General features: G+C 49.2%; 7 protein-coding genes across 7 annotated transcripts, besides 5 other annotated features; 1 reads left to right on the top strand and 6 right to left on the bottom strand.

The window, feature by feature from the left end:
- Position 1: 1 nt before the first annotated feature.
- On the bottom strand, positions 2-484 carry ACLA_041590 (uncharacterized protein; the record flags this gene model as incomplete). The annotated part of the gene is made up of 1 exon (XM_001271366.1): positions 2-484. One exon carries the CDS (start codon positions 482-484, stop codon positions 2-4), a length of 483 nt encoding a protein of 160 aa, XP_001271367.1.
- Positions 262-379: a microsatellite.
- Positions 272-374: a microsatellite.
- Positions 284-328: a microsatellite.
- A 1,014-nt stretch (positions 485-1,498) lies between the features above and the next one.
- On the bottom strand, positions 1,499-5,545 carry ACLA_041580 (ion-transporting P-type ATPase SPF1; the record flags this gene model as incomplete). Its single annotated transcript, XM_001271365.1, has 3 exons — positions 1,499-1,958; positions 2,011-2,147; positions 2,201-5,545. 3 exons carry the CDS (start codon positions 5,543-5,545, stop codon positions 1,499-1,501), a joined length of 3,942 nt encoding a protein of 1,313 aa, XP_001271366.1.
- A 615-nt stretch (positions 5,546-6,160) lies between these two features.
- On the bottom strand, positions 6,161-7,533 carry ACLA_041570 (putative integral membrane protein; the record flags this gene model as incomplete). The annotated part of the gene is made up of 5 exons (XM_001271364.1): positions 6,161-6,552; positions 6,619-6,683; positions 6,746-7,131; positions 7,198-7,308; positions 7,381-7,533. The coding sequence occupies 5 exons, from the start codon at positions 7,531-7,533 to the stop codon at positions 6,161-6,163; spliced, it is 1,107 nt and encodes a 368-aa protein (XP_001271365.1).
- A 4,582-nt stretch (positions 7,534-12,115) lies between these two features.
- On the bottom strand, positions 12,116-12,954 carry ACLA_041560 (GLTP domain-containing protein; the record flags this gene model as incomplete). The annotated part of the gene is made up of 4 exons (XM_001271363.1): positions 12,116-12,413; positions 12,521-12,639; positions 12,695-12,753; positions 12,819-12,954. 4 exons carry the CDS (start codon positions 12,952-12,954, stop codon positions 12,116-12,118), a joined length of 612 nt encoding a protein of 203 aa, XP_001271364.1.
- Positions 12,955-13,037: 83 nt separating this feature from the next.
- Positions 13,038-13,067: a microsatellite.
- Positions 13,048-13,074: a microsatellite.
- Positions 13,075-13,417: 343 nt separating this feature from the next.
- On the top strand, positions 13,418-16,735 carry ACLA_041550 (sporulation-specific 71 family protein; the record flags this gene model as incomplete). The annotated part of the gene is made up of 3 exons (XM_001271362.1): positions 13,418-13,495; positions 13,583-16,129; positions 16,181-16,735. The coding sequence occupies 3 exons, from the start codon at positions 13,418-13,420 to the stop codon at positions 16,733-16,735; spliced, it is 3,180 nt and encodes a 1,059-aa protein (XP_001271363.1).
- A 243-nt stretch (positions 16,736-16,978) lies between these two features.
- ACLA_041540 (putative mitochondrial inner membrane protease subunit Imp2) lies at positions 16,979-17,942 on the bottom strand (the record flags this gene model as incomplete). The annotated part of the gene is made up of 2 exons (XM_001271361.1): positions 16,979-17,351; positions 17,431-17,942. 2 exons carry the CDS (start codon positions 17,940-17,942, stop codon positions 16,979-16,981), a joined length of 885 nt encoding a protein of 294 aa, XP_001271362.1.
- A 452-nt stretch (positions 17,943-18,394) lies between these two features.
- ACLA_041530 (macro domain-containing protein) lies at positions 18,395-19,531 on the bottom strand (the record flags this gene model as incomplete). The annotated part of the gene is made up of 2 exons (XM_001271360.1): positions 18,395-18,821; positions 18,897-19,531. The coding sequence occupies 2 exons, from the start codon at positions 19,529-19,531 to the stop codon at positions 18,395-18,397; spliced, it is 1,062 nt and encodes a 353-aa protein (XP_001271361.1).
- Between the last annotated feature and the right edge of the window lie 1,254 nt (positions 19,532-20,785).

Below are 20,785 nucleotides of genomic sequence, written 5' to 3'. Positions count from 1 at the left end.
TCTACCGCTCGTAGTCCCGGTGGTAGCTGGTCCCGGTGTTTGGGTTATCGTATTCCCTATGGACATGGACGGAGCCGTCATCGCGGCGGTCAACGTCGCGGTGTCGGTATGTGCCGCTGGGATTCACTCTCTCACGGTGATGTCTGGTGGAGCCATCGGTGCGATAGTCCATGTGTTGATCGTAGGCTCCCGTGCTGGGGTCGTAGGCGGTGGTGCCATAGCCGTTATCGTAGGTGCTGCCCGCAGTGCCCACGGTGCTTCCGTAGCCCCTGGTGCCATAGCCCGTGGTACCAGCCGTGGTGCCGTAGCCCGTGGTACCAGCCGTGGTGCCGTAGCCAGTTGTGCCAGCCGTGGTGCCGTAGCCAGTTGTGCCATAGCCTGTGTTGTCATATGTGGTGCCAGTGGTACCATAGCCGGTGGTAGCGCCGGTTGTGTCGTAGGTGGTACCGTAGGTGGTTCCGGTGGTATCGGTGTAGTCTGTCATTTTGACTGTCGATGGGATAGTCTTTGATAAGACCTGGATTTTTTTTGTTTGAAGATTTTTCTGGGTGTTTTGTTGCAAAAGATCGCAAGAGACTCAGCCTGATCGATACACAGAATCTGATCTGATCCAGGAAAACCAAAACCTCATCTCGAAGCCCATCTTCGTGCTCCTTATATTTCCTTCTCGTGGCGTTGGATATCACCGCAATGATTCCTTCCTGACATCACGGGGCAATGTCTGCCACCACCGCGGCAATAGAACGCGACTGGCCGGAGTCCTGCCCAAGGAAAAGACCTGGATACATTGCCCATCGATATCTCTTTCGTTCTCCCAGAATCGAAACGCCTTCCTGAGGAAGCGGACCTCTTTCCAGAGTGGCTGGTAGATTCTGGACGCCGATGATGTAGATCGGAGTGGCCGACAAGCGACCCTGGACCTCTTTACCTAGAGCCACCACCAGGGATGTGATGGAACTTCCTATTTCGAGTGGCCTGCCGCTATCATAATCTGGAAGAGCTCAGAACGGCATCGCACATACTCGATATCTAATGTGGCACTGCTGGGTAGCTTTCATCCGACTCTATTGCTTGGGTTGCGGTGTCTCTAAGATGTCATCCTCTGTGGATATTTCCCTCATCGATAGGCCTGGTAGACAACGCCACGTTTCCTTCAAAACAGCCTCTTGAGTGGCGTAAAGGCCAACCTAGTCCGCAGTTGAATCAGCGAGCGTTGCGTTCAATCAGAACGTAAACTCACCCTTATCAGTTTATGGCTCCACGCTGCTCCCATGGGCACAACGGCCCTTCCACCATTCGAGGACAACGAAGCAAGAGAAATGAACAATATCTGTATCATTTCTATCCTTTTGTATATGTGAAAAAAGTATAGAATACACCTATACAAAAAGCTAAATAGAAAATTTGCTTGAAACTTGACTGCGAAGAAATCGTCTAGACGTCTATCACTCCAAACGTAACTCTAATGTAACATATTAAGGAAAAGAGTCAGGAAATTTCAAACCTTCCTCTGCTGCTCTTTCTCCGCCTGGCTATCCAGCTCTTCCTTTCTCTTGCGCTCCATCTCGCGCTGCAGCTGATCGGGTCGACGGACAGCGATGTCCTTCGGCCGGAAATCGCTGAAAAGGTGCTTCAGCACGTTCTCAATAATCCAGCAGCCAGCGTAGTCAATGATCATCAGCACGGTCAGCGTGAGCTTGAACTCATTGGTGAAGGGGACAAGGCGCATCTTCTCATTCAGCTCCGGGATGAACTCGGTGGCACACGAGAAAGCGACGCCAGATGCGGCAACCAAGCCCCAGTACATCGCCTTGTTCTCGCGAATAGATTCTCTGAAGGGACGGCCTTGGTAGTTGATAGAGAATGTAGAGATCTGCTGAATGAGCTGCAGAAGGTAAATGGCGCTGTTCAAAAGCGAAGGCTCGAATTCACCCTCCAGATCAACGTCGGGTTTTCTCCTAAAACTCTGTTAGAACCACGAATCATGAGTCAAAGAGCATAAATACTTACGGTTCAACGGAATAGACATAGTTCGACAGATAGATAAGAGTAGCAATATGGATGGCGAACTGGCCGAGAACGGAGCCAATGATGTACGGGTTGAAGATATTTGGCTGAGGTCGTTCTTTAGACAAACCCTCCACGGACTGTGACATGAATTAGTATGGAAGTAGCTTCACTGCTATAAAACATGGCTTACCTTAGCACGAGAAATCGACAAGAAGCAAACACTCATCAACATGCCGCTGATGGTAACCTGGCCATCGCCAAACTTAATACCGTCCAGATAGATGACACTCAAACTGTAGGCACTGATCAAGCAGTTCAGAGCAAGAATCTTGTACATCTGGATAGTCGCCACAAGGGTACACCGACCCTGGCGAATGATGTTGGGAATGGCAATGACATTGGCTAATTTGCTGGTGAAGGGCGCGGCGACCGATGCATCTCCCAGCTTGATGGTTGGAGGTTCGCTATCGTCCAACTCCTGCTCCAACATGGAAGATGTGAGCTTGTCAGCAAATCCGGCGGCCGCGATGGAAGCCTGCTGTTGGCGCTGTTGCTGAGGGGTCATGGCATTGGATTGCTGCAAAGCCTGCGCGCCTGGAGATGTAATGGTCGGAATATGCTCTTGCGTAGTGCCGGCACCCTTGCGCTGCGCTTCCCTTTCCATGGCCTTCTGATAGTGGGGATTGGTAGGTCCTGGAGGGTAAAGATGTGCGATATGGACAGGCACAGGGGGAGCAGGTTGATTGAAGCGTTGCATCATACCGACTTGCTTCTCATAGATCTCCTTCATCTTCGTCGTGCGGTAGTGCTCCGCAATCTTTGCAAGATCCTCAGGCGATCCGTTCAGAAGTGCAACACCAACGTGAGCCTGCTTCAAAGCTCCAACATCATTTGTGCCGTCACCACACATCAGTGTCGTATAGCCAGCATCCTTGAGTCCGAGAAGAATGTCTTCCTTCTGCTTAGGGGACACGCGAGCATAGACCCAGGTGTGGCGCAAGAGGGTTGCGAAGGCCTTTTGACCCTTGAATTTAGCCAAGGCATAACCAGTAATACAGATATCCTTAGTGTTCAGAATCTGGGGGTCCAAATCTTGAGTCGGATCAACGTCGCGGTTAAACTTGTCATCGATAGATCGCCAAACAAGTCTCGTGCCAGACATATCATTTTCGGGAGCATCAAGAATTAGAACATCGCGATCAACGATCTCAACTTGGCGTGCAACGTGGACGGCAGTCAACGGGTTATCACCAGTAATCATAACCACACGATGACTGCTTTCATTCAACATACGGACGGACTTGACGGCATCATCCTTTAAGGGACATTGTAGGACAAGGAAGCCAGCAAAAGTCAAACCAGACTCTACTTCCTCACGGACGTAGTTGTTAATTCGGCCTTGGGACAATTCGGACTCGGTGGAGAGATACTTGTAAGCAAGTGCAAGGACACGGGCACCATTTCGAGTGAAATACTTGAACGTCTCTTCATAATGAGGAGGAATCTTGTCCAACATAGTCCTGATAGTCTCAGGAGCACCCTTGACACCCACAAAGGCTGCCTTGGTCTTCTTGGAAGTCTTGCGGTCATTGGTAACAATTGTTGCGATAGTGCTTTGACGCTTCAACGCAGAAGAGAACTGGAATCGTCTCTTGATCTGCACCGATTCAAGAGCGCGGGTGCCTGCGGCCAGTGCAGTCTTGCTCGTAAGGGTATCATTCCTGCCCAAAGTCCAACCAAGCCATTGCAGTGTCGCTTTCTCCATGGGGTCTCCGACAACATCGCCTTCATCCAGTTTGACTAAAGCGTGAGCGCTCGCAAGCACCAGGGTCGTATCGAGAGCGATGTTAGAGGACTTGGCAAGTTCCGTATGGGCGCCGCCTTTCTCGACCTTAGCATCCGCATGACCCAATGTCAGACCGGCGATACCATCGACGACCAAATCCTCGCCAGTCAAAGTACCAGTTTTGTCAAAGCAGGCAACATCGACACGTCCTGCGAAAGGAATACGGAAAGGCTCAGTGCAGAAGATTGCGAATTTGCTCAGCGCAGCCAAACTCGTGTTGACAGCGAGACTGAGCTCCATGGGAAGCTCTGGGGGAACAACGCTGGTAATGATAAGGACACAGTCCAGAAGGAGCTTCGACCTCTTCCGATCCTTGGACACACCCTCTTGCCACACATACCACGCGGCAGCAATGGCAAACATGAGAAGAAAGAGAATAAACAGAAGGGCCTCGACGTTGTTGGCGGAGACACGTTCAGTCGAATAAATCATCGTGCGCACAAGGCTACCCTGGCTAGTCTCAAAACCAGTCTTCACGACCACACCGAGGGCACCATTGTCAGGTGGAGAGGGAACTTTGGACAGGGGCTTTTGCGAATTTTCCGAATCTCCGGCGCTTGAACTGGGGTGGGTGATCTGTAGGACCTTAGTGCCGCCGTGAACGAAGGCGTTCTTGTCCAGACCGTCCGGGTCGATGCGGTCGTCTCCGGGTCTGAGCTGAATCGATTCCTTCAAGAGCGGAGTGCTCTCACCGGACAACATGGCCTCGTTGACAATAGCGCTGCCTTCGATCAAAAGAATATCGCAGGCAACTCCACTATCTTCCTTGGTGCGATTCACAGACATCAGGTCGCCGGGCAGAAGCTTGTCACTCGTGATTTCCCGCCACTTCTTCTCGCGGTACACCCAGACATCGTACGGTTTGATGTTCATGCCGCGGAACTCATTGAGGGTCCTCTGGCGCTGCCACACAACGGTGCTTTCAAAAGCAACCAGCATGAAAAGCGTGAAGAGCGAATAGTACCAATATTCGTCCAGCATCCACAAGCCAACGCAGAAAATCTGGAACACAAAGAAAGGCGCCACGGCATGCTCCTTGAAGAGCTCCACGAATCCCGGAACCGGAATATCGAAAGTGTTGTCGCCGTAATGATGTTGGATGCTGTCGACCTCTGCCTTGGTAGTCAAACCCTGGGACTGCTGGAAGAACTTGATCGTGGGCTTCGGTTCCGCGTCGAGCACGTACGATAAGGGGGCAAAGGATTTGCGGTCAGGATAATAGAGAAAGCGGCGCTTCTGGAACAAGAACGAGAATGTCTTCTTTCCGTCCAGTGTATCATGGACCAGGGGGCAAATCTCCGCAGAGCCAGCGTTGGCAATGGGGATGACCTTGATAAGCTGCGCAGAGTCAAGGGACCGGGCCTTGGTCGTCGTGAACAAAGTCTGAATGTTGATATTCCATTTTGTCATCAACCAGAGAAGAGATTGAGCCGTAATAATCGATCCAGACCAGACAAACGTCCATTCCTGTCCTCCAATGTAGGTATCGTAGCGCTCAGGGGAAAGATAGACGGCGAAGAAAGCTGGCCAGATGACCAGGAACGGCCACACGTAGGTATGAAGCTGAGTAGAAAGAGGGTTATGCAGCGACGCATATTTAATTTGGGGATCATCCACGAGTTTAGCCCTGAACAGCTGGTCAGTGAGATGGTCATTGCACGCGACAAGAGGAAGATAAGGAACTGACATGGTTACACTCGAATGACCACGGGGGTCAAACGACGCAGATGAAGAATAAGTTTATCCGTTCAATAAACCATAGGACCAGAGGAGACGATTGATTAGTCCCCCGGAATCTGCTGGATGTATTTGGTGGAAAGATATGACTTCGTCGTGAAAGAAGCCACCTTTGAATGAATTCCCTTCTAGAGGTTTCGCCGCTCGATCCAGCAAGTCCGTGTGTTGCTGGCCATCGATTGGCTGCCGCCATGTGCCAGAGATGGCTTGTCGGACAAAGGTAGTTCCGGGAGCTTGACTGTGCTTGTCCGCCTTCAAATCATTGTCTGGGATCATTGGGGACAGCCCTATGAATGGTTGTCCTGGTAGAGAATAGAGAAATAATTCCTTTTTCTCCATGTGCCATGATGTTGCTTATAAAACATACTTTGATCTTGCCTTTTCGTCAAGATATTAGTCTGGTCTTCTTCTAGACCCTTTCTACTGTGCACTACATATTAATGACGGAGCACTCATGGATTTCCCACCCTGCTTGCAAAGTGGTTTGACCAGAATTTGTTATAAACACAAGAGGAGGGCGATTGATTGGCACTATATAGTAGCTAGATCGAGGGCCTGCCTATTAAATTATACTTCATCTGATGTCACAAGGAAGGATTTATGCACGTTCACGCCATGCAAGGAACCCTGCTTGGGGTTCAGATCCTCCTGGCTGCTATTCGTGCTCCCTCGGGAGGTCTGAACGGTTGTGACCATTGCATGTGAATCCTGCGGATACACGTCAGGTCTCCAATATGGCGCTGGGCCGCGATCGCTTCTCGATTGGTGTGTTCCGTTGCCCTGGCCATTCATGCTGGATAGGGGCATACTCCCGTATGCTCTCCTCGCACTCTTGCCTCCCCCATAATAGCTGGCGCCGCGGAACCAGCGGAAAAGCGGGCGAAGAGTGACCAGACTACCAGCCATGATACCGAGTGAAGCTTCGACGTTCGACCATATACTGATGTCGGTTGTGGCATCTATGTCAAACCGATGGATGTCAGCAAGGTGCGGGCAGGAGCACAGAAGCCGCCGAGAACGCTTACAGAGAAACTCCTTCTCTTTGTATGAAGGAAGATACGGGATACGGACGATGACCGCCGCGCTTGCTCTGAACAAAGGGTCAGAAATCGAATCGAGAAGCTACTGAGACAACCAAGACATGGAACTTACACGCATCCCATGCTCAGGATACCAGCCAATGCAACCTTGGATTTTCGGTTCATTTGCAGGTTCCACACAAGCGAGATTGGCAATAGACCCAAGATAAAGTCGCACAGTGTGGCGGTGACACTGTAAAGGTAGGCGATGTTGATGATAGTATCCGTACTCAGGCAAGTCCCCTCGGTAGTGAATCGAGTCCAGAAATATGACACCGGTTTGCACTCCAACGTCAAGACGAAAAAGAACACAAGGCCAACGATGAGGGACATTCCGACTACGATCCACAGAAGAACCGTATGCATTTTCGTCACCGTGAGACGAAGGAGAGCCAGAGCGATGGATATTTTGGCGACCACGCAGGTGAGGACATAGCTGATCTGCCCGAGCCACCACCACTAGCAAGATCCAAGTATGAGCTGAGGGATTCCGGAGAGGCGGCGGAACAGGAAGTGGGGACGTACAAACAAAGCAGTTTTCAGTTGATCAAGATCGGGGAGGATGTGCTCAAACTTTCGCCCCATGCCATATACCGATCCAATTATTCCGCATAATGCAAATAGTATATTCAAGCACTGGAAGTAGATGAGTAACGGGTCGTTGAAAGTGATCATGAAGATTGAGCAGGCGCAAACAGAACTGCATACCATAGCAAAGACCATCAGGGCATCATCCCATCCGAAGGCCTTGACCAGCCTCAACCGGACAAAGCATCGCAGACACACGGCGATAAACGAGAGGCCCAGGAAGACGATGGTGACGACGAAGATCGAGGCGCTCCGATCAACGAATTCAACCATGATGGCACACAGATAGGAACCCGACTATGAGCAATTGATCATGACTCTAGGAATCAATCGCATGGCCTCCAAGACAAAGAGGCAATATGACCGTGCCACGAGGTGTGCGGTTTCGAGGGGATCTTAGCCACGAGGCTCAAAGAGGGCTCGATATTGAATTGTGGATAACAGCCGTTCTTAAGGAAAAAGAAGGGAAGATGGAGCTAAGTTTCAAGATAATGTAGAAAAATAGTAAATTCTAATTATCAAGCAGCATAGTTGACTGTAATTGGATCCTACGTATGATTTACGGCACTTCAGCTGTGGAAGTGGCAGCAGACAGGTCGACAAGCGACGACATCCTTGAGAGGGTAAACTAACAGCCAACTTTGGCCGTGAAGTGCCGTATGGAGCCATCCCCCCAGTATGCAGTGGGGAAGCGAGCCATACAATGACTCTTTGAAGTGCATATCCTTCGCAACTAAATGATGACCGAGCAGACCAGTGCATCTATAGCGTGCAGCCCAAAAAGGGGTGAGGTGCCTAGGATTGGATGCTATGCAGAACTAAATTGGTAGATCAGGCAAAACCTTGACTATAAGGTTTGCTTCTTGCTCCGTCTTTACAGGCTTTCACATGGTCGAATCCCTGGCTAGACGGAGATGAAGGGTTTTGGCAAGAGAGTCTGAGCGGTTTGGACTGTCCATACTCTCTACTGATACCTAGGTTACTTCCGCAAGAGTTCGCCCACGACAAGCCAGATCGTGTGTTTTGGCTCTTTACCACAGTTCGGCCAGGGACAGTAGACGCACTTGTGTCCTTCATAGGTGATAGATAATATTCTGGAACCTGTGGAGCGCTGGAGCCATCAGTCACGAGTCTCACGACTCATGATAGTCGAGAACCTGTGATTCCTGACGAAGGAAAGAGAAATCACCAGTAGTGAGTGGTCCAGCGGACTCCCACTTTTCTTCCCACGGACCTTGTGTTGAAAGCTTTGAATAGTGGATAAGTGGACTGGACCTGAGAGACGAAGCCCAATAAGCAGGCCATGGACTACCATAACTCGTAAGCCCAGGCACCCAGTGCTCCTGGGCCTTGTAAAGCGCTTTTAACAGTAAGTCGCTTAAGGAACGGAGTTTACACCTCGCAGGGTAATATGATTATATGGGTCCCCTCTGGTGCTGCGTAGGCAAAAGAATAATTATAAGCAAACCCAGAGGGCTTAAGCGTTAGACTTAGCCACCCCATCAATTATCTTGTCGAGTTCTGGACATATGCCCGACACCCGACAGGGGTGGGAAGTGGGAACCGAAATCTTGACTCTCGATGATCTCGTTCGTCAATTGTTCAAGGACTTGGCGACAAAGACATACTCCCGTAAGCCAGCTTGAATGTCAGTGGACAGAACTCCAATGCGGACGGAGGCCGCCGGATGTTGGTCGGGTAAAGCTGAAAGTCTGAACCCAGTTTGATCCGCAGAGGCTGACGAGGTGCCATTTGACAAATGACACTTTGACAGATGACAGCAGTAGTTGAATGGGTGAGTTTAGGACTTTGTTTGTGGACCATAGTGCAACCACAATGATCACAATCCCATTCATAGACCATGCCTCGCCCTCGAGATGACCTGCATCAGCCATCGATCCTCAAGATCGGAATCAAGGACGCATCTCTTGAGTTACCCGCGGAAATCCACGCTTTGAACACCAGCAAATTCAAGCAAAAACAACACGCATTGACCGAGGATCGTTGCCATTTTGAGACATAGAAGGCTCTTTACGGGGGAGTACTTTTGACTTCTGTATCGAGTTAGTCGTTGTACTAAACTGCTAGCCAATTAATCGAGTATTCGAGTTACTCTGGCTGCAACAATAATAACCCACTTTTGACGCTACTCCCCTGCCCTCCGTCTCAATTCCTATTGTTAGATAGTTGTTACATCAAGCGTAATAATAAGTTCATATTATGAGTCTACTATTGGCGTGGCCCTGCAGCTTTTGATGGCATCATTGGCATGGCGTTCCCCGTGTGTGAAACAGGATCGAAGCGAAGGATATAACTAGAATACGCGAAGAAGCGAAGGTACTAAAATGTTGGGCTGAACTAGCCTCCCACCCTGACTGCTTATGAGTTACTGAGGACGAGGTCAATCAGGAATGGTGAATAATCGTAGCGTAACTTGTAAGCTGCGGCTCCTACCATCAGAATCTGGAGAAGTAGAAAGTTAAAAGAGTCAGCATAATAGAGTTCAACAATCAACAATTCACCAGTATTGATTGATAGCCTGATTCATTGACCCCCAAATCACATACAGTCTCCTGAGTCCTGCTTGTCTCTTTCTCGACATTCATTCTGTTCCAGTCACTTTAGCCCAGGTATAGGCGACATGCATCAAACACTAAAGCACTCCGTGTATCCAGCTTCAGGACAATACTCTGTCGTGAGTGAGAATTGTTCAAAGCTCTCAATAATGATTGATCGACACCATGCTCATTCCGATCGTCCACATAGCTCCGTATAAATGCCAGAAGTGGATTGGGAAACGAGATGTTTCCAATGAGCTGGCGAATCCTCCATGTACTAGAAAAGTAAGTAGAATAGAGACCCATCGACGTTTCCTTATAAGGATAAGCCCTGCCATGGTCTTGCACTCTATGAAGTGAAAGCTTATCAAACGCAAACTTCAGGACAGACTTTTTGGAACCATTCCAGAACCCCAGGTACCTTGAAAAAAAGCAAAATGTATAAAGCAAAGGAACACTGTATCATGTGTGAGACTGCTGTCTCTCAAGTCTCAAACCTATCGACTGTAGATCCACAGATCGAAGCCCCATCAACTTGATCTCGATAAGTATTCGAAATCTGTCTTTTAGTTCTCGGGAGCCGGGACTCTGGAAGTCGCACTAGATCTTGCATAAGGTCTGAGCTCTGGACTATATAGTGTGTGCTACCAATATCATACATGTTACTGGGAAATAGTTCGGCAATCACAATGGCTAGTGCTGGCCTTGAAAATTGAAACAGAATGTCCTGTTCCTAACTCCTACCTAGTTTCGTACACCGGCCATGAGACTAGCACTCCCGGAAATTTTGATGATCCTCACTGGGACATGGGAAGAACAATATTGCTCGATACTCTTGCACGGTTGCACTGAAGAGGTTATTGCTCCTTCGTCCAAGCCGTTTGCAGCCGTTGGCTAGTGATGTAGTGACTGCTCCGAAGTCTGTAGCCTGTATAATTATTAATTGCATATATGGTATTTCATCCCCTGTCCTAGCTTATGATAAGTGCGGAAGTGCTTGAACTCGTTTAGAATCGTGATAGGCTAGAATTCACCAAATCCTCCAGCCGTGTGAGCAGTGCGCCGGAATATGGAATACACGTCGATCATCATGTCAATCGCAAGGCATGAACTTGATATCTATCAAGAATCAGTAATAAGGATGTTAAATCGCCTTGATGGAGTTTGAGTATGTGTGGCTTAAGTGGATACGCCGTCCCAGAAAGGAAGGTCATGTCCATCCAGACAGGTGAATCCCAATTCCCAGCTCTTAGGATCCAGTTCTCAAGGTTAAGGAGCTCTTAGTTCCCAATTCCAAACGGTAAATTGACTTGCCCAAGATTCAGAGTAGCATACCCCCTTTTGCTGATACTATCGACCATTGGTTTGTTCGGCTTTCACTATGAACCCGCCCATTCGACACCTCCGATCGCTTCCTCGTATCAACTATCTACACGACGAACTAGCAAACCATCCGAACTATACATCCACTCCAAAATTTGGCTTGCTTGCTCAGCAAATGGGCAAATCCAGGATGCAAGCCAGCGGGACTATCTAGTCTGTAGAGAGACTAAGAAAGCCCCTTGAACGCCGCACCTAAGGATTAAAAAGGCATTCATTGATTCCAAGCTCGTAGTATTAATATGCGTCCATGCTGCTAGCGGAGTTAAACTGTCAATCACTGCCAATTTCAGGAGGAGAGTTTTGCTTCATAAGCAGATCGATTATATCTAGATACCAAGTTGAACAGCGTTTAGATAGTCTCCAGAATTGAGCCCGGCTACTAGGGGGACGGATTTCAAGGAGACTACTACACATCAGTTCTCTTTTTGTCTCAGGTTCTACTTTCTGAATATTGTTCCGCTCGATATTCTTTTGAAGGCCAGAAAGATGCATGGGTCTATTTTTGAACTGGGTTGAAATCGAAGAAGTGGCGCCTTGTGGCATCACCGCACGCTGGGAATCTATCATTTGAGCTCACATACTCTGTTTCGTCGCCAGCAGACAAATTCATACATGCGAATGGTTTACTGACTCGACGACATGCTACAAGATATCAGAGCTTTACTATATCATACGCTCACAACAAACTCACAACATCTTCATGCTTGAGGTCTACATCGCAAAAAAGTGCCAGATGGATTGGAGGAATTTCGGCTTGGCCTGGTACATCCTGAAGCCAAAAGCATGTCCAATAGCCTATAACTTCACAGATCCTATATATACACGCTGAAAACCTTGCACGCTTGAATCACATATACTGAAAGGTTCCGGATCTTGGAGGACGACAACTCCCCATGCTGATTCCAGCAGCATGTTTACTTCCATTGTGTCTCCTTCCGTGCCAGGAACTCATTGAGGGTAGCAACAATCTTCTCCAGAGCCTCGACTTCCCGTCTCAGGGCAGCGTCAATCTTAGCAGGATCATCGCCAAGCTTGGCATAGAAGTCCTTTCTATAGGGAGTGGCAGACATCGCAGCGGAGAAGATGGGCTTCACAACGAAGGAGTGATGGGGCTTGAGAGTTCTGCCATAGGCGTCACGGAAGGAATTCGAGAGTTCAGCCGTGGGCTCGTTGAGGTTGTGGCGGAGAGCCTGAACGGTGAAATCAAGGCCCCTAAGCAAAATAGAAACCATTAGTCCTAGTGTCATTTTGTTGACTTGATGTGATCGTGGAGAGGGGATCTTCCATGTACTCGTGCAGATGAGAAGCAAAGGACGTACCGGACGAGCCACAAAAGTCCTTCCGTAGCATTGTGCTTTCCAGTCTTCAGTTCGTTCAGAACAAGAGCCTGGAGAGTCTCAGACTCAGCAGGGGCAGCCAGCTGCCTCTGTCTAACTTTCTGTGGTAGGTTTAGTCTTCACGAACGATGAGTGCGGGGCATGCATGGGCTGGACCTGGATATTGCCTAGAAGATCACTCTTGACGGGAGCGAAGCACTTGCTGCCGAGAAGGTCTGGAATGGAGGTCAGCTTCTAGTCCCGCAGTTCGCAAGCCCATAGAAACTTAGTGACTACTTACCGAAAAGGGTCACCAGAGACTCGGCGGCCTCAAGAAACTCGGTGGTAGAGATGCCATTGTCACCAACAGGAACATCGGCAAAAGATTTGTTGAGGGTGTCAAACCAGGTACCACCAGGGGGAATAGCAGCGGCCATTGTGCAGATTGCGAAAATATTTTGGATATACAAGAAGTCGACGAGAGAAGAATGAAGAGGTAATGGAGATGAGGGGAATCGGCAGCTATCAACAACAACAGCTGTCAACAACAGCTGTCACTCACCGCCAGTAGCGGGACACGCAAGCCCACGATGAAGCGGGACGGCCCCTGAACATTAGTGCAAACAAAATAAACAATGTAAACAGAACATACATTCCAAACAGTGCAACTTCACGTGCATTATGACATCATGGTTCGTGGATCGAATCAACGAACCTCAGGTGCCTGAGGAACGCTTGTTTTACATTGTTGATCCCCCCCCCGGATATCGATCCCCTATCGAGAGCTTTTAACTACTCACTAATGCCTCGAGTACAAAATTCCTCTCTCGGGTCTCGAAGTTGTTGTAAGATGAGATGAGCACTCCAGAGCCTGCCGATCAGCATGCCAGCACTAGAAGAATGGACACAAACCCCGAGACCGAGCTCCATGAAGAGCTTCACGGACTGGAACCGGGCTCTTTTACGGCTGAAAAGCTAGTATGTATTCCTTTTGAGATCTCAATCATAGGAAATGTACTCAAAGAAAAGGGACCAATTCAACTCCAGAGCTAATTGTTTGAAAAGCGATATGCCTCTGCTCATCACTTGCATATGACAAGTAGGAGATTCTTCATTGGACCCATCCCTGAGGGCTGGCTACAACATCACCGCAAACATTGGTATAGGACGAGACTCAAGTTTCGAAACTACACCTCCAGGACGGTCACCTTCTCAGCAGACCTTACAGTCGCCCAATCCCCCGACCAGTCAGATCAAGAACAGATATCGTCAGCCGCTCGGGAGGATAGTACCCCACTTATTGATACAATTATACAAAAAGAGAATGGCGATACCTCAAGAGACGAGGAGGAAGATGATCAAGGCCCAGCCGGGCAACCTGCCGACCTCCAAGCTATACCCTACCCACTAGTTGAGGCTGCTGAAGTTCCGTCTAGAGACCCATCTGACACGGATTCTATCTCGACCGGAAAGCAGCCTGAGTCGAACGACGTGCCTGTCCAGAAGAAAAAAGATGCTGCATCGACCTATTTTACAGCCAGGGAAAGCAATTCTGGTCCGGTCGACCTCGATTACCATTCGGGCACAGCGGACAGTAGGCGAACTCTTAGTATCCCTGGTCAACATGATGCCAGTCAGTCAATTCCCATGGCTCTTCCCAGTGAATCTGGCTCTACAATCGCTTTAATGAAGCCTAGATCATCACCTAAAGGTAAACAAAGGCTTAGCACATTGTCATCTACTGCCCTTGAGCGACAGGAGCCCCAAAGTGAAAGAGAAGACGATTTGGTCGACCTCCGGCAGGTCACAAGAAACTCAAGGACTTCATTCAACCGGAAAGTTGCAAGATACAGATATGATGACAAACTGAGGAACAGACAGCAACGACTACTATCTCGGGTCGCGAACACTTACGATGTACTCTCAGGAACTCGAAGACATCGGCGCCGGCTGCGAGAGGGTGAGATCATTAAGTGCGAGAGGATGCTTGTTCGCATTGAAGAAACGGTGCAGAAGGAACTTCCAGAAGACTATACTGAAACCGACAGTTTGAGAATGGAAACAAGGGTAGCAGACAGCTGGAAGGAGTATCTTGTGGTTTGTCGATTGACGTCTGACGAGGAAGCGCCAGTTACGCTTCAGATGTATAAGACGCGGGTAATCCCCGAGATCCAGAAACCAGGATCCCGGGTCAAAGCCTACGACGAAATTCCCTTGAATCGAAGAAACACGAAAATCAACCTGTATTCTTCGTTAGATAAGACCATTGTGATCTGGAGACCTTGCAAGAATGGCACTAAAATACACTTGATGCGTCCGAAATCCACAGCTCATGCCACCGAGTGGTTTACATTCATCTCACAAGTCCTAGGGCGGCAGCGTCCAAGCTCACTTACGATCAGTGTGCCAGGTCTGGGGGTATCTCTTGTCTTCCAGAACCCCTTTGAGCAACTGAAGACCAAACCTGGGGCCCAGGACGAGGAAGGGGCTCACACTGGTGACACACTTGAGCGCTACGCATCCCAGGATAGCTATGCAGCTGCTGCCATTATTCGGGGCTGCATGAAAATGCTGGAAAACTGCACTGAATGGGTAGAGGTGCTAAGTGAGTGGTCAAAGACGGAACAGATGGGTCTCGCTTGGAAGCGCTACGACAGATTAGAATGGGTGCTTGGTGTCAACGAAGAGAAGATGTATGGGTCACTTGCGATGCAAACGACACACCAGCTCCAACTGAGGCCAAGGCAGCATTACCAAACATTCGTGAAGGACACTGACGTGAAAACGGAAGAGCCACACCCTGTCGAGGGATTTCTGGTTCGTCTGACTTCCCAGATGGGTGTACATCAGCGCTTGAACAAGATGTTTTTCAAGCGTCTTTATTTCTTTACGCAAGATCATTACCTCTTATTTTGCAGGCCTGCAAAGGCCCTGCCTCCAGCACCTCCGAAGCTCTGTCCTGGAGAGGATAGTATACCCTCAGCACGGCAGATACTGAAGGAAATGCCTCTGTCATACGATGTTAACCCCTATCCGATTCAAGACGGCGAGATTACATGGCTGTCTAGCGGAAACGAGGTGCACATCAAGGAACATGACCAAGAAGCTCGCGCGCTTGCCCAACGGTCCATACATAACCTCACAAATGCGGAGGGTTTTATTGATCTTTGTCGAGTACAGGAAGTACGCCAGGTGCAGCGTGGCAGCTGTCCTGCTGATCCAAATATCCAAGAAGGTCCGGATGTTGAGTTCCATCCCGAAACAGAAGATACCCACAGAGACGATGGTGCAACAAAGCAATTCGACGACGATCGGACTCTTGAATTGGTACTTGATAACGGTCTTGTTGTCCGATTACAAGCTTACGACATGGTTGCCAGAGACGAGTGGATGAGAAGGCTTGAGGCTTTGGTCAAGTATTGGAAAGCCCGTGTTGCGGCGGACTCGTACGAGCTCAAAGCTATTCGAAAACAAAATCTGGAAATCCTAGATATGGACGAAGAGATGGAATCTATGATCGGACAATCAGCTGAGAAGTGGGAGAGCAAAAAGTCAGAAGCGTCACCATTCTTGCACAACATATGTGCTTTGGCCGGGTGTCGAATTATCAAGGTCAGTCGAACCGATCATCAGCATATGTTCATTCTTTGACAAGCCATTCAGATGTCTGGGCAGTTGTATCGCAAGCCTCGCCGTCACTCGACCTTCAAAAAGTGCGACGTTATCCTCGCCGCTGGGAAGCTTTTGATATTCCGCAGCTCACTACGAAATCGGACCGGCGTCGAGATACCTCACATTCACCAGAACCTCGAAACGGCCCTGGATCTGGAGGATTGTTACATCTACTCCGGTCTCGTGACCGAATCGGATCTGCTGTACGCAAACCAAACATTTGACAGCAATCACCCAGGGCATCGTGCTCTGCCTCGCATATATCTCTCATCCGATGTCTATACAAGCTGCGACGAGGATACAGCCATCACGTTTGTGGTCTGGCAACCTTTGCGGAAGAATTATTTTCGAGCCCAAGAGCTTGGGAAGAAGGGGCAGACGAAACAGACCCTGAAGCAAGTTTCCACGCTGGGTGTTCCGGGACGGACCGTGGTATTCAAAGCAAGGAGCAGGGTCGAGAGAGACCGCTGGGTCATGAGCATTGCGTCCGAGATTGATCGGCTGCAAGAAGAGAAGCCACAAGACATCCGGTTGATTAGACCCTGATCTGAATCAGACCCGGCTTTGTTCCTTTGACAGTACCACCTGGGAAACAGGTACAGTGATGCAGAGCTGAACTTGGGAATGCCCTCACTTGTCCGAGACTCCCCTCCAAGGCTTAATTAGTATGCTTGTGATTATACTACTAGGTTCACATAGTCATACACTCTGATGTTAATACACGCGACTATATACAATGCATCTACATGTACATTCCTGTCAAAGAAACACCGTAGAATGGGGCCTTACCTATTCGAATTGAGGTCTCTCCAGCTTGACAGCCTCTTTCAAAACTCTCTGCCGTACATCTTGCCGGTAATTCTCCCCAAACTTATGTTTATCATCGCCTTCAACGACCCCATTCTCCCAACCCTGCCAATTGAGCCACCTGAACTGCGGCCGTAAGACCGCCATGACCCTCCCCGTGATCAGACTGATACTCACCGGCCCGTACGTGTTACTGTCGAGCGACTTCTTCGGGTCCTCCGCATCACCCTCCAGCCAAACATGATTGAACGGCACAATCTGCGAGGTCTTCATACAGGGCTCCCGAGTCGTGATACGGTCCCCGGGGAGACCAATGACGCGCTTGATAGCGATATGCTTAGGATTGGCCGGCGACCTACACCCAGTAAATCAGAAAAAAAAAAAAAACATTTCCGACCAGCACTCCAAACCAAGCGGCGGAGGAGAACACCTACCGAAACGTAACAATCATCCCTCGTTCCAACCTTCGCTTCCGCTCCCAGGGCCACCCCGCGCCTCCGAACGGCCACATGTTCACCAGAACCATATCGCTCTTCGTATGCATTGTCTCGTAATCTTCGTTCAGGAAGGGCGTCATCGACGGGCCGCGCACCCACATCACCTGGAGCACGTGTTCGGAGAAAAAGATCCCGATGGGGACTATGGGGGCTAGCACGCGGAGGACGCGGAAAGTCCGGCGGATGGGCGTGGGAATGCTCGCGTAGCGTTCCCGGAAGAGTGAGAACAGGGACGGTCTGCTGGGACGGGGGGTGGATTGCGCATTGGGGATGGATGGGGAGGGATTCGCGGCGGAGGCAGAGGCAGAGGCAGAAGGCGAGGGCGAGGAGCTTGAGGGGGCGGACGGCCTTGATGATCGAATTTTAGCCAGTTCGGGGGCGAGGACTCTGAATCTGGAGCTTGGTTTGTTCGTAGCTGCTTCGCCCGGTGTGGGTTTTGGGGGAGGCATATTGCTGGTCGCGTGTACTGGCCGTGGGCGTGCCAGATGTGTAGTTCAATGGGTGCAATTGGTCCGGTTTGGAGCTCTTAGGACGGGCGTGAGAAGTTGGGATACTACCAGTGTAGAGAAAATGAATATAAATTAGAGACACCCTCTGAATGGACCGCCTTCACTTGGAAGAATAAACCATTTATGTCGCATCAACAGATAAAAGATATCGGAGAGTTGACTTTCCGCTAGAAAGCTTGTTTGCAGCGTTTGCATTTTACATACTATGCCGCTATTAACAATCAGATCTAAGAAAGGACTGGGTCCGTGAGAAAGCAATATTGCAATTGAACGATTATCTGGAGAATGTAAAGAACGCCTTCCATTTGTGTCCTGGAAAGTACAACGCCACGACCATCCGGACAAAATCATCATAGCAGCATCAAGTCATCATATCCGCCGCAGGTTGCGACCTACCAATCCTTCGTCAGCATATTAACTGCTATTTGAGGATCATCCCTCTCAATGATCCCACTGGACTGAACACTGTGCACGTCTGCTGCAGATGCCCTATCTATCTCGATGGGCTCATCGTCAAGCCTCTCTGTGGGGCCACCTTCGGTTTTGTCGACCTCCTCCCAATCGTCCTCGCTCCGGTAATCACTTCGGGAACGGTAATCTTCGGGTTGAAGTTCGACAGTTGATTCCAGGTCTTCTGAGTTAACTTTCTTTCTCTTAGTTTCGGGTTGGCCCTCCAGTCTAGGATCCGCGGTGGGAGGATCGGGAAGTTTGGCTGCGAGTACTTCTGCCGACGACGAAGACTCACTGTCTGTCTTTACTTGGGACTCGGGCTGGGCGTTATTGTGAGGAAGGTCCTGTTCGACCGGTGGGAAAATCAAGCTAACCACGTTCAGTATCGATAGTTGGCAAATTCTCAATGCTGGATAAAATATGAACAGTTAGTCAGCCACTTACGGGATATTTTCCTCGTACGCTATTTCGTCCTTCTGCTCAAAGTTGCAGAAGATGACCCTTTCCAACCTGTCAATATTACCCGAGCGCTCCAGGAACATTCGAACCTCATCGAGGGCAGCATGAGCCGCCTCGTCGCTTGGGTATCCATAGACACCGGTGCTAATCGCGGCGAACGCAATGCTTTTCATATCATTCTCCACAGCAAGCTCCAGGCTTCGGCGATAGCAGCTACGCAGCAATGTCTCGGGTCCGTCATCGCTCTTTGACATCTCATAATGATAGACTGGTCCCACCGTATGGATGACCTTTTTGCATGGGAGGTTATAGGCAGATGTAATCTTGGCATCCCCGGTTCTGCAGCCGTTCAGCGTCCGGCATTCCTTGAGCAGGCCTGGTCCTGCAGCGCGATGGATCGCACCGTCGACCCCACCACCTCCCAGGAGGCATTGATTGGCGGCATTTACAATGCAATCGACATTCTCCAGCTTCGTGATATCGTTCCGGATAAGAGAGATGATGTTATTGAGGTTTCGAGATGGTTGTTCGAGAGGCGCGGAGGATGGCAGTAAACGGCCTAGTTTGTACAACAGAGAGACAGTTGGAATCTCCGAGACAGGGACGAGAGGATGTGCCATATTGAACAGATGGGTTATTTCGGAAGATATATGAGTGATGCCTGAGAGTAATCAAGTCAGGAGAATGGTGGAAGATCGAAGCGATAGAAAAGGGCCTTGCTTTCAATTCAAACAAGTTGGCAAAAGGAGCAGCCCCACAGTCCGCGAACCTATCCACGGAGAGCAACTAACCAGGCAGTTGTATCAAATAGTTCTGGTTTCGGGAAAAGCTGTGTCATATATGAGCTTTGGCAATTGTTTTGAGCCTGAACAGAAATAGTTACTCCTAGAGACGATTCGGCGTTGTTGATGCCGTCACACCTGTTGGGGAATAACAGTTTCCCCGCACGTGATAACACATGATGAAGGCTTATCGATAAGTAGAGCTTTATCCTTTCGTTTGCTGTAATCCTAATCAATTTTTAAGTCACATGATTATCCATCAACCTAGTCGAGTACGCGGAGTTGATAGTCATACTTTAGGTGAACGTGGAAGTGGGATAGGAGATCTATACACTGTATCCTGAGTGTTTATGGTACTTGTTCTAGAGCAGGAGGATGATGAATTCCTATCGATGTCTACGTTGTGGCCGTTATCTGATGTATCAGATATGGGATCCTGCACACTACTCGAAGAGGACACTCCGAAAATACAAGGCAACTGCAACCTCGACCCAGAAGAACACAAGAACAACAGATGCATTGAAGTAGTACTTATGCAGTTCACATTATTGGACCTTTTTTGAGTGCTGACTGTTGAACTCGACACGGGCTGGAATTGAAAATAACCTACGGTACTATTGATGTGGATCGAGATCTCGCAGGCTTACAAACACAATACTGCTGTTAAATACCGGGATCTGTTCAAATAAAAGCACCAAACACCAAATGCCGATGCCGCATGTCCCGGGCTCAACTTGCCGTGAAATGGCTAGATACATCTGACTATTAAGATCCAAAGAAAAAAGAAAGGAGAAATGAAAGCTGCTGATAAGTAGGACTTTGGCTGATAATTACAGGAGATGAGGAGACCAAACCAAGGGAACCGATTCAGCCCATGCTGATTAGTATCCACTATCTCGCATGCCAGGCTTTCAGCGGCGTAATACCACAACGTAGTTAAACTAGACTAGGAAATCATCATGGACAACCTCCATAGTCCATCATGATCTGGATTTTATTTTAGTCCTACTGAATATTACGTAGCACGGTGGTACGCACAGAGAAGTACTCCGCACTAAGTATGTGCAGCATTTTTACCGATGCCAAATGCAA

This window comes from Aspergillus clavatus, genomic scaffold (assembly GCF_000002715.2).
Source record: "Aspergillus clavatus NRRL 1 1099423829802 genomic scaffold, whole genome shotgun sequence".
Taxonomy (NCBI): domain Eukaryota; kingdom Fungi; phylum Ascomycota; class Eurotiomycetes; order Eurotiales; family Aspergillaceae; genus Aspergillus; species Aspergillus clavatus.
The sequence above is the reverse complement of the archived record's forward strand: the minus strand, read 5'-3'. Positions and strand labels throughout refer to the sequence as shown.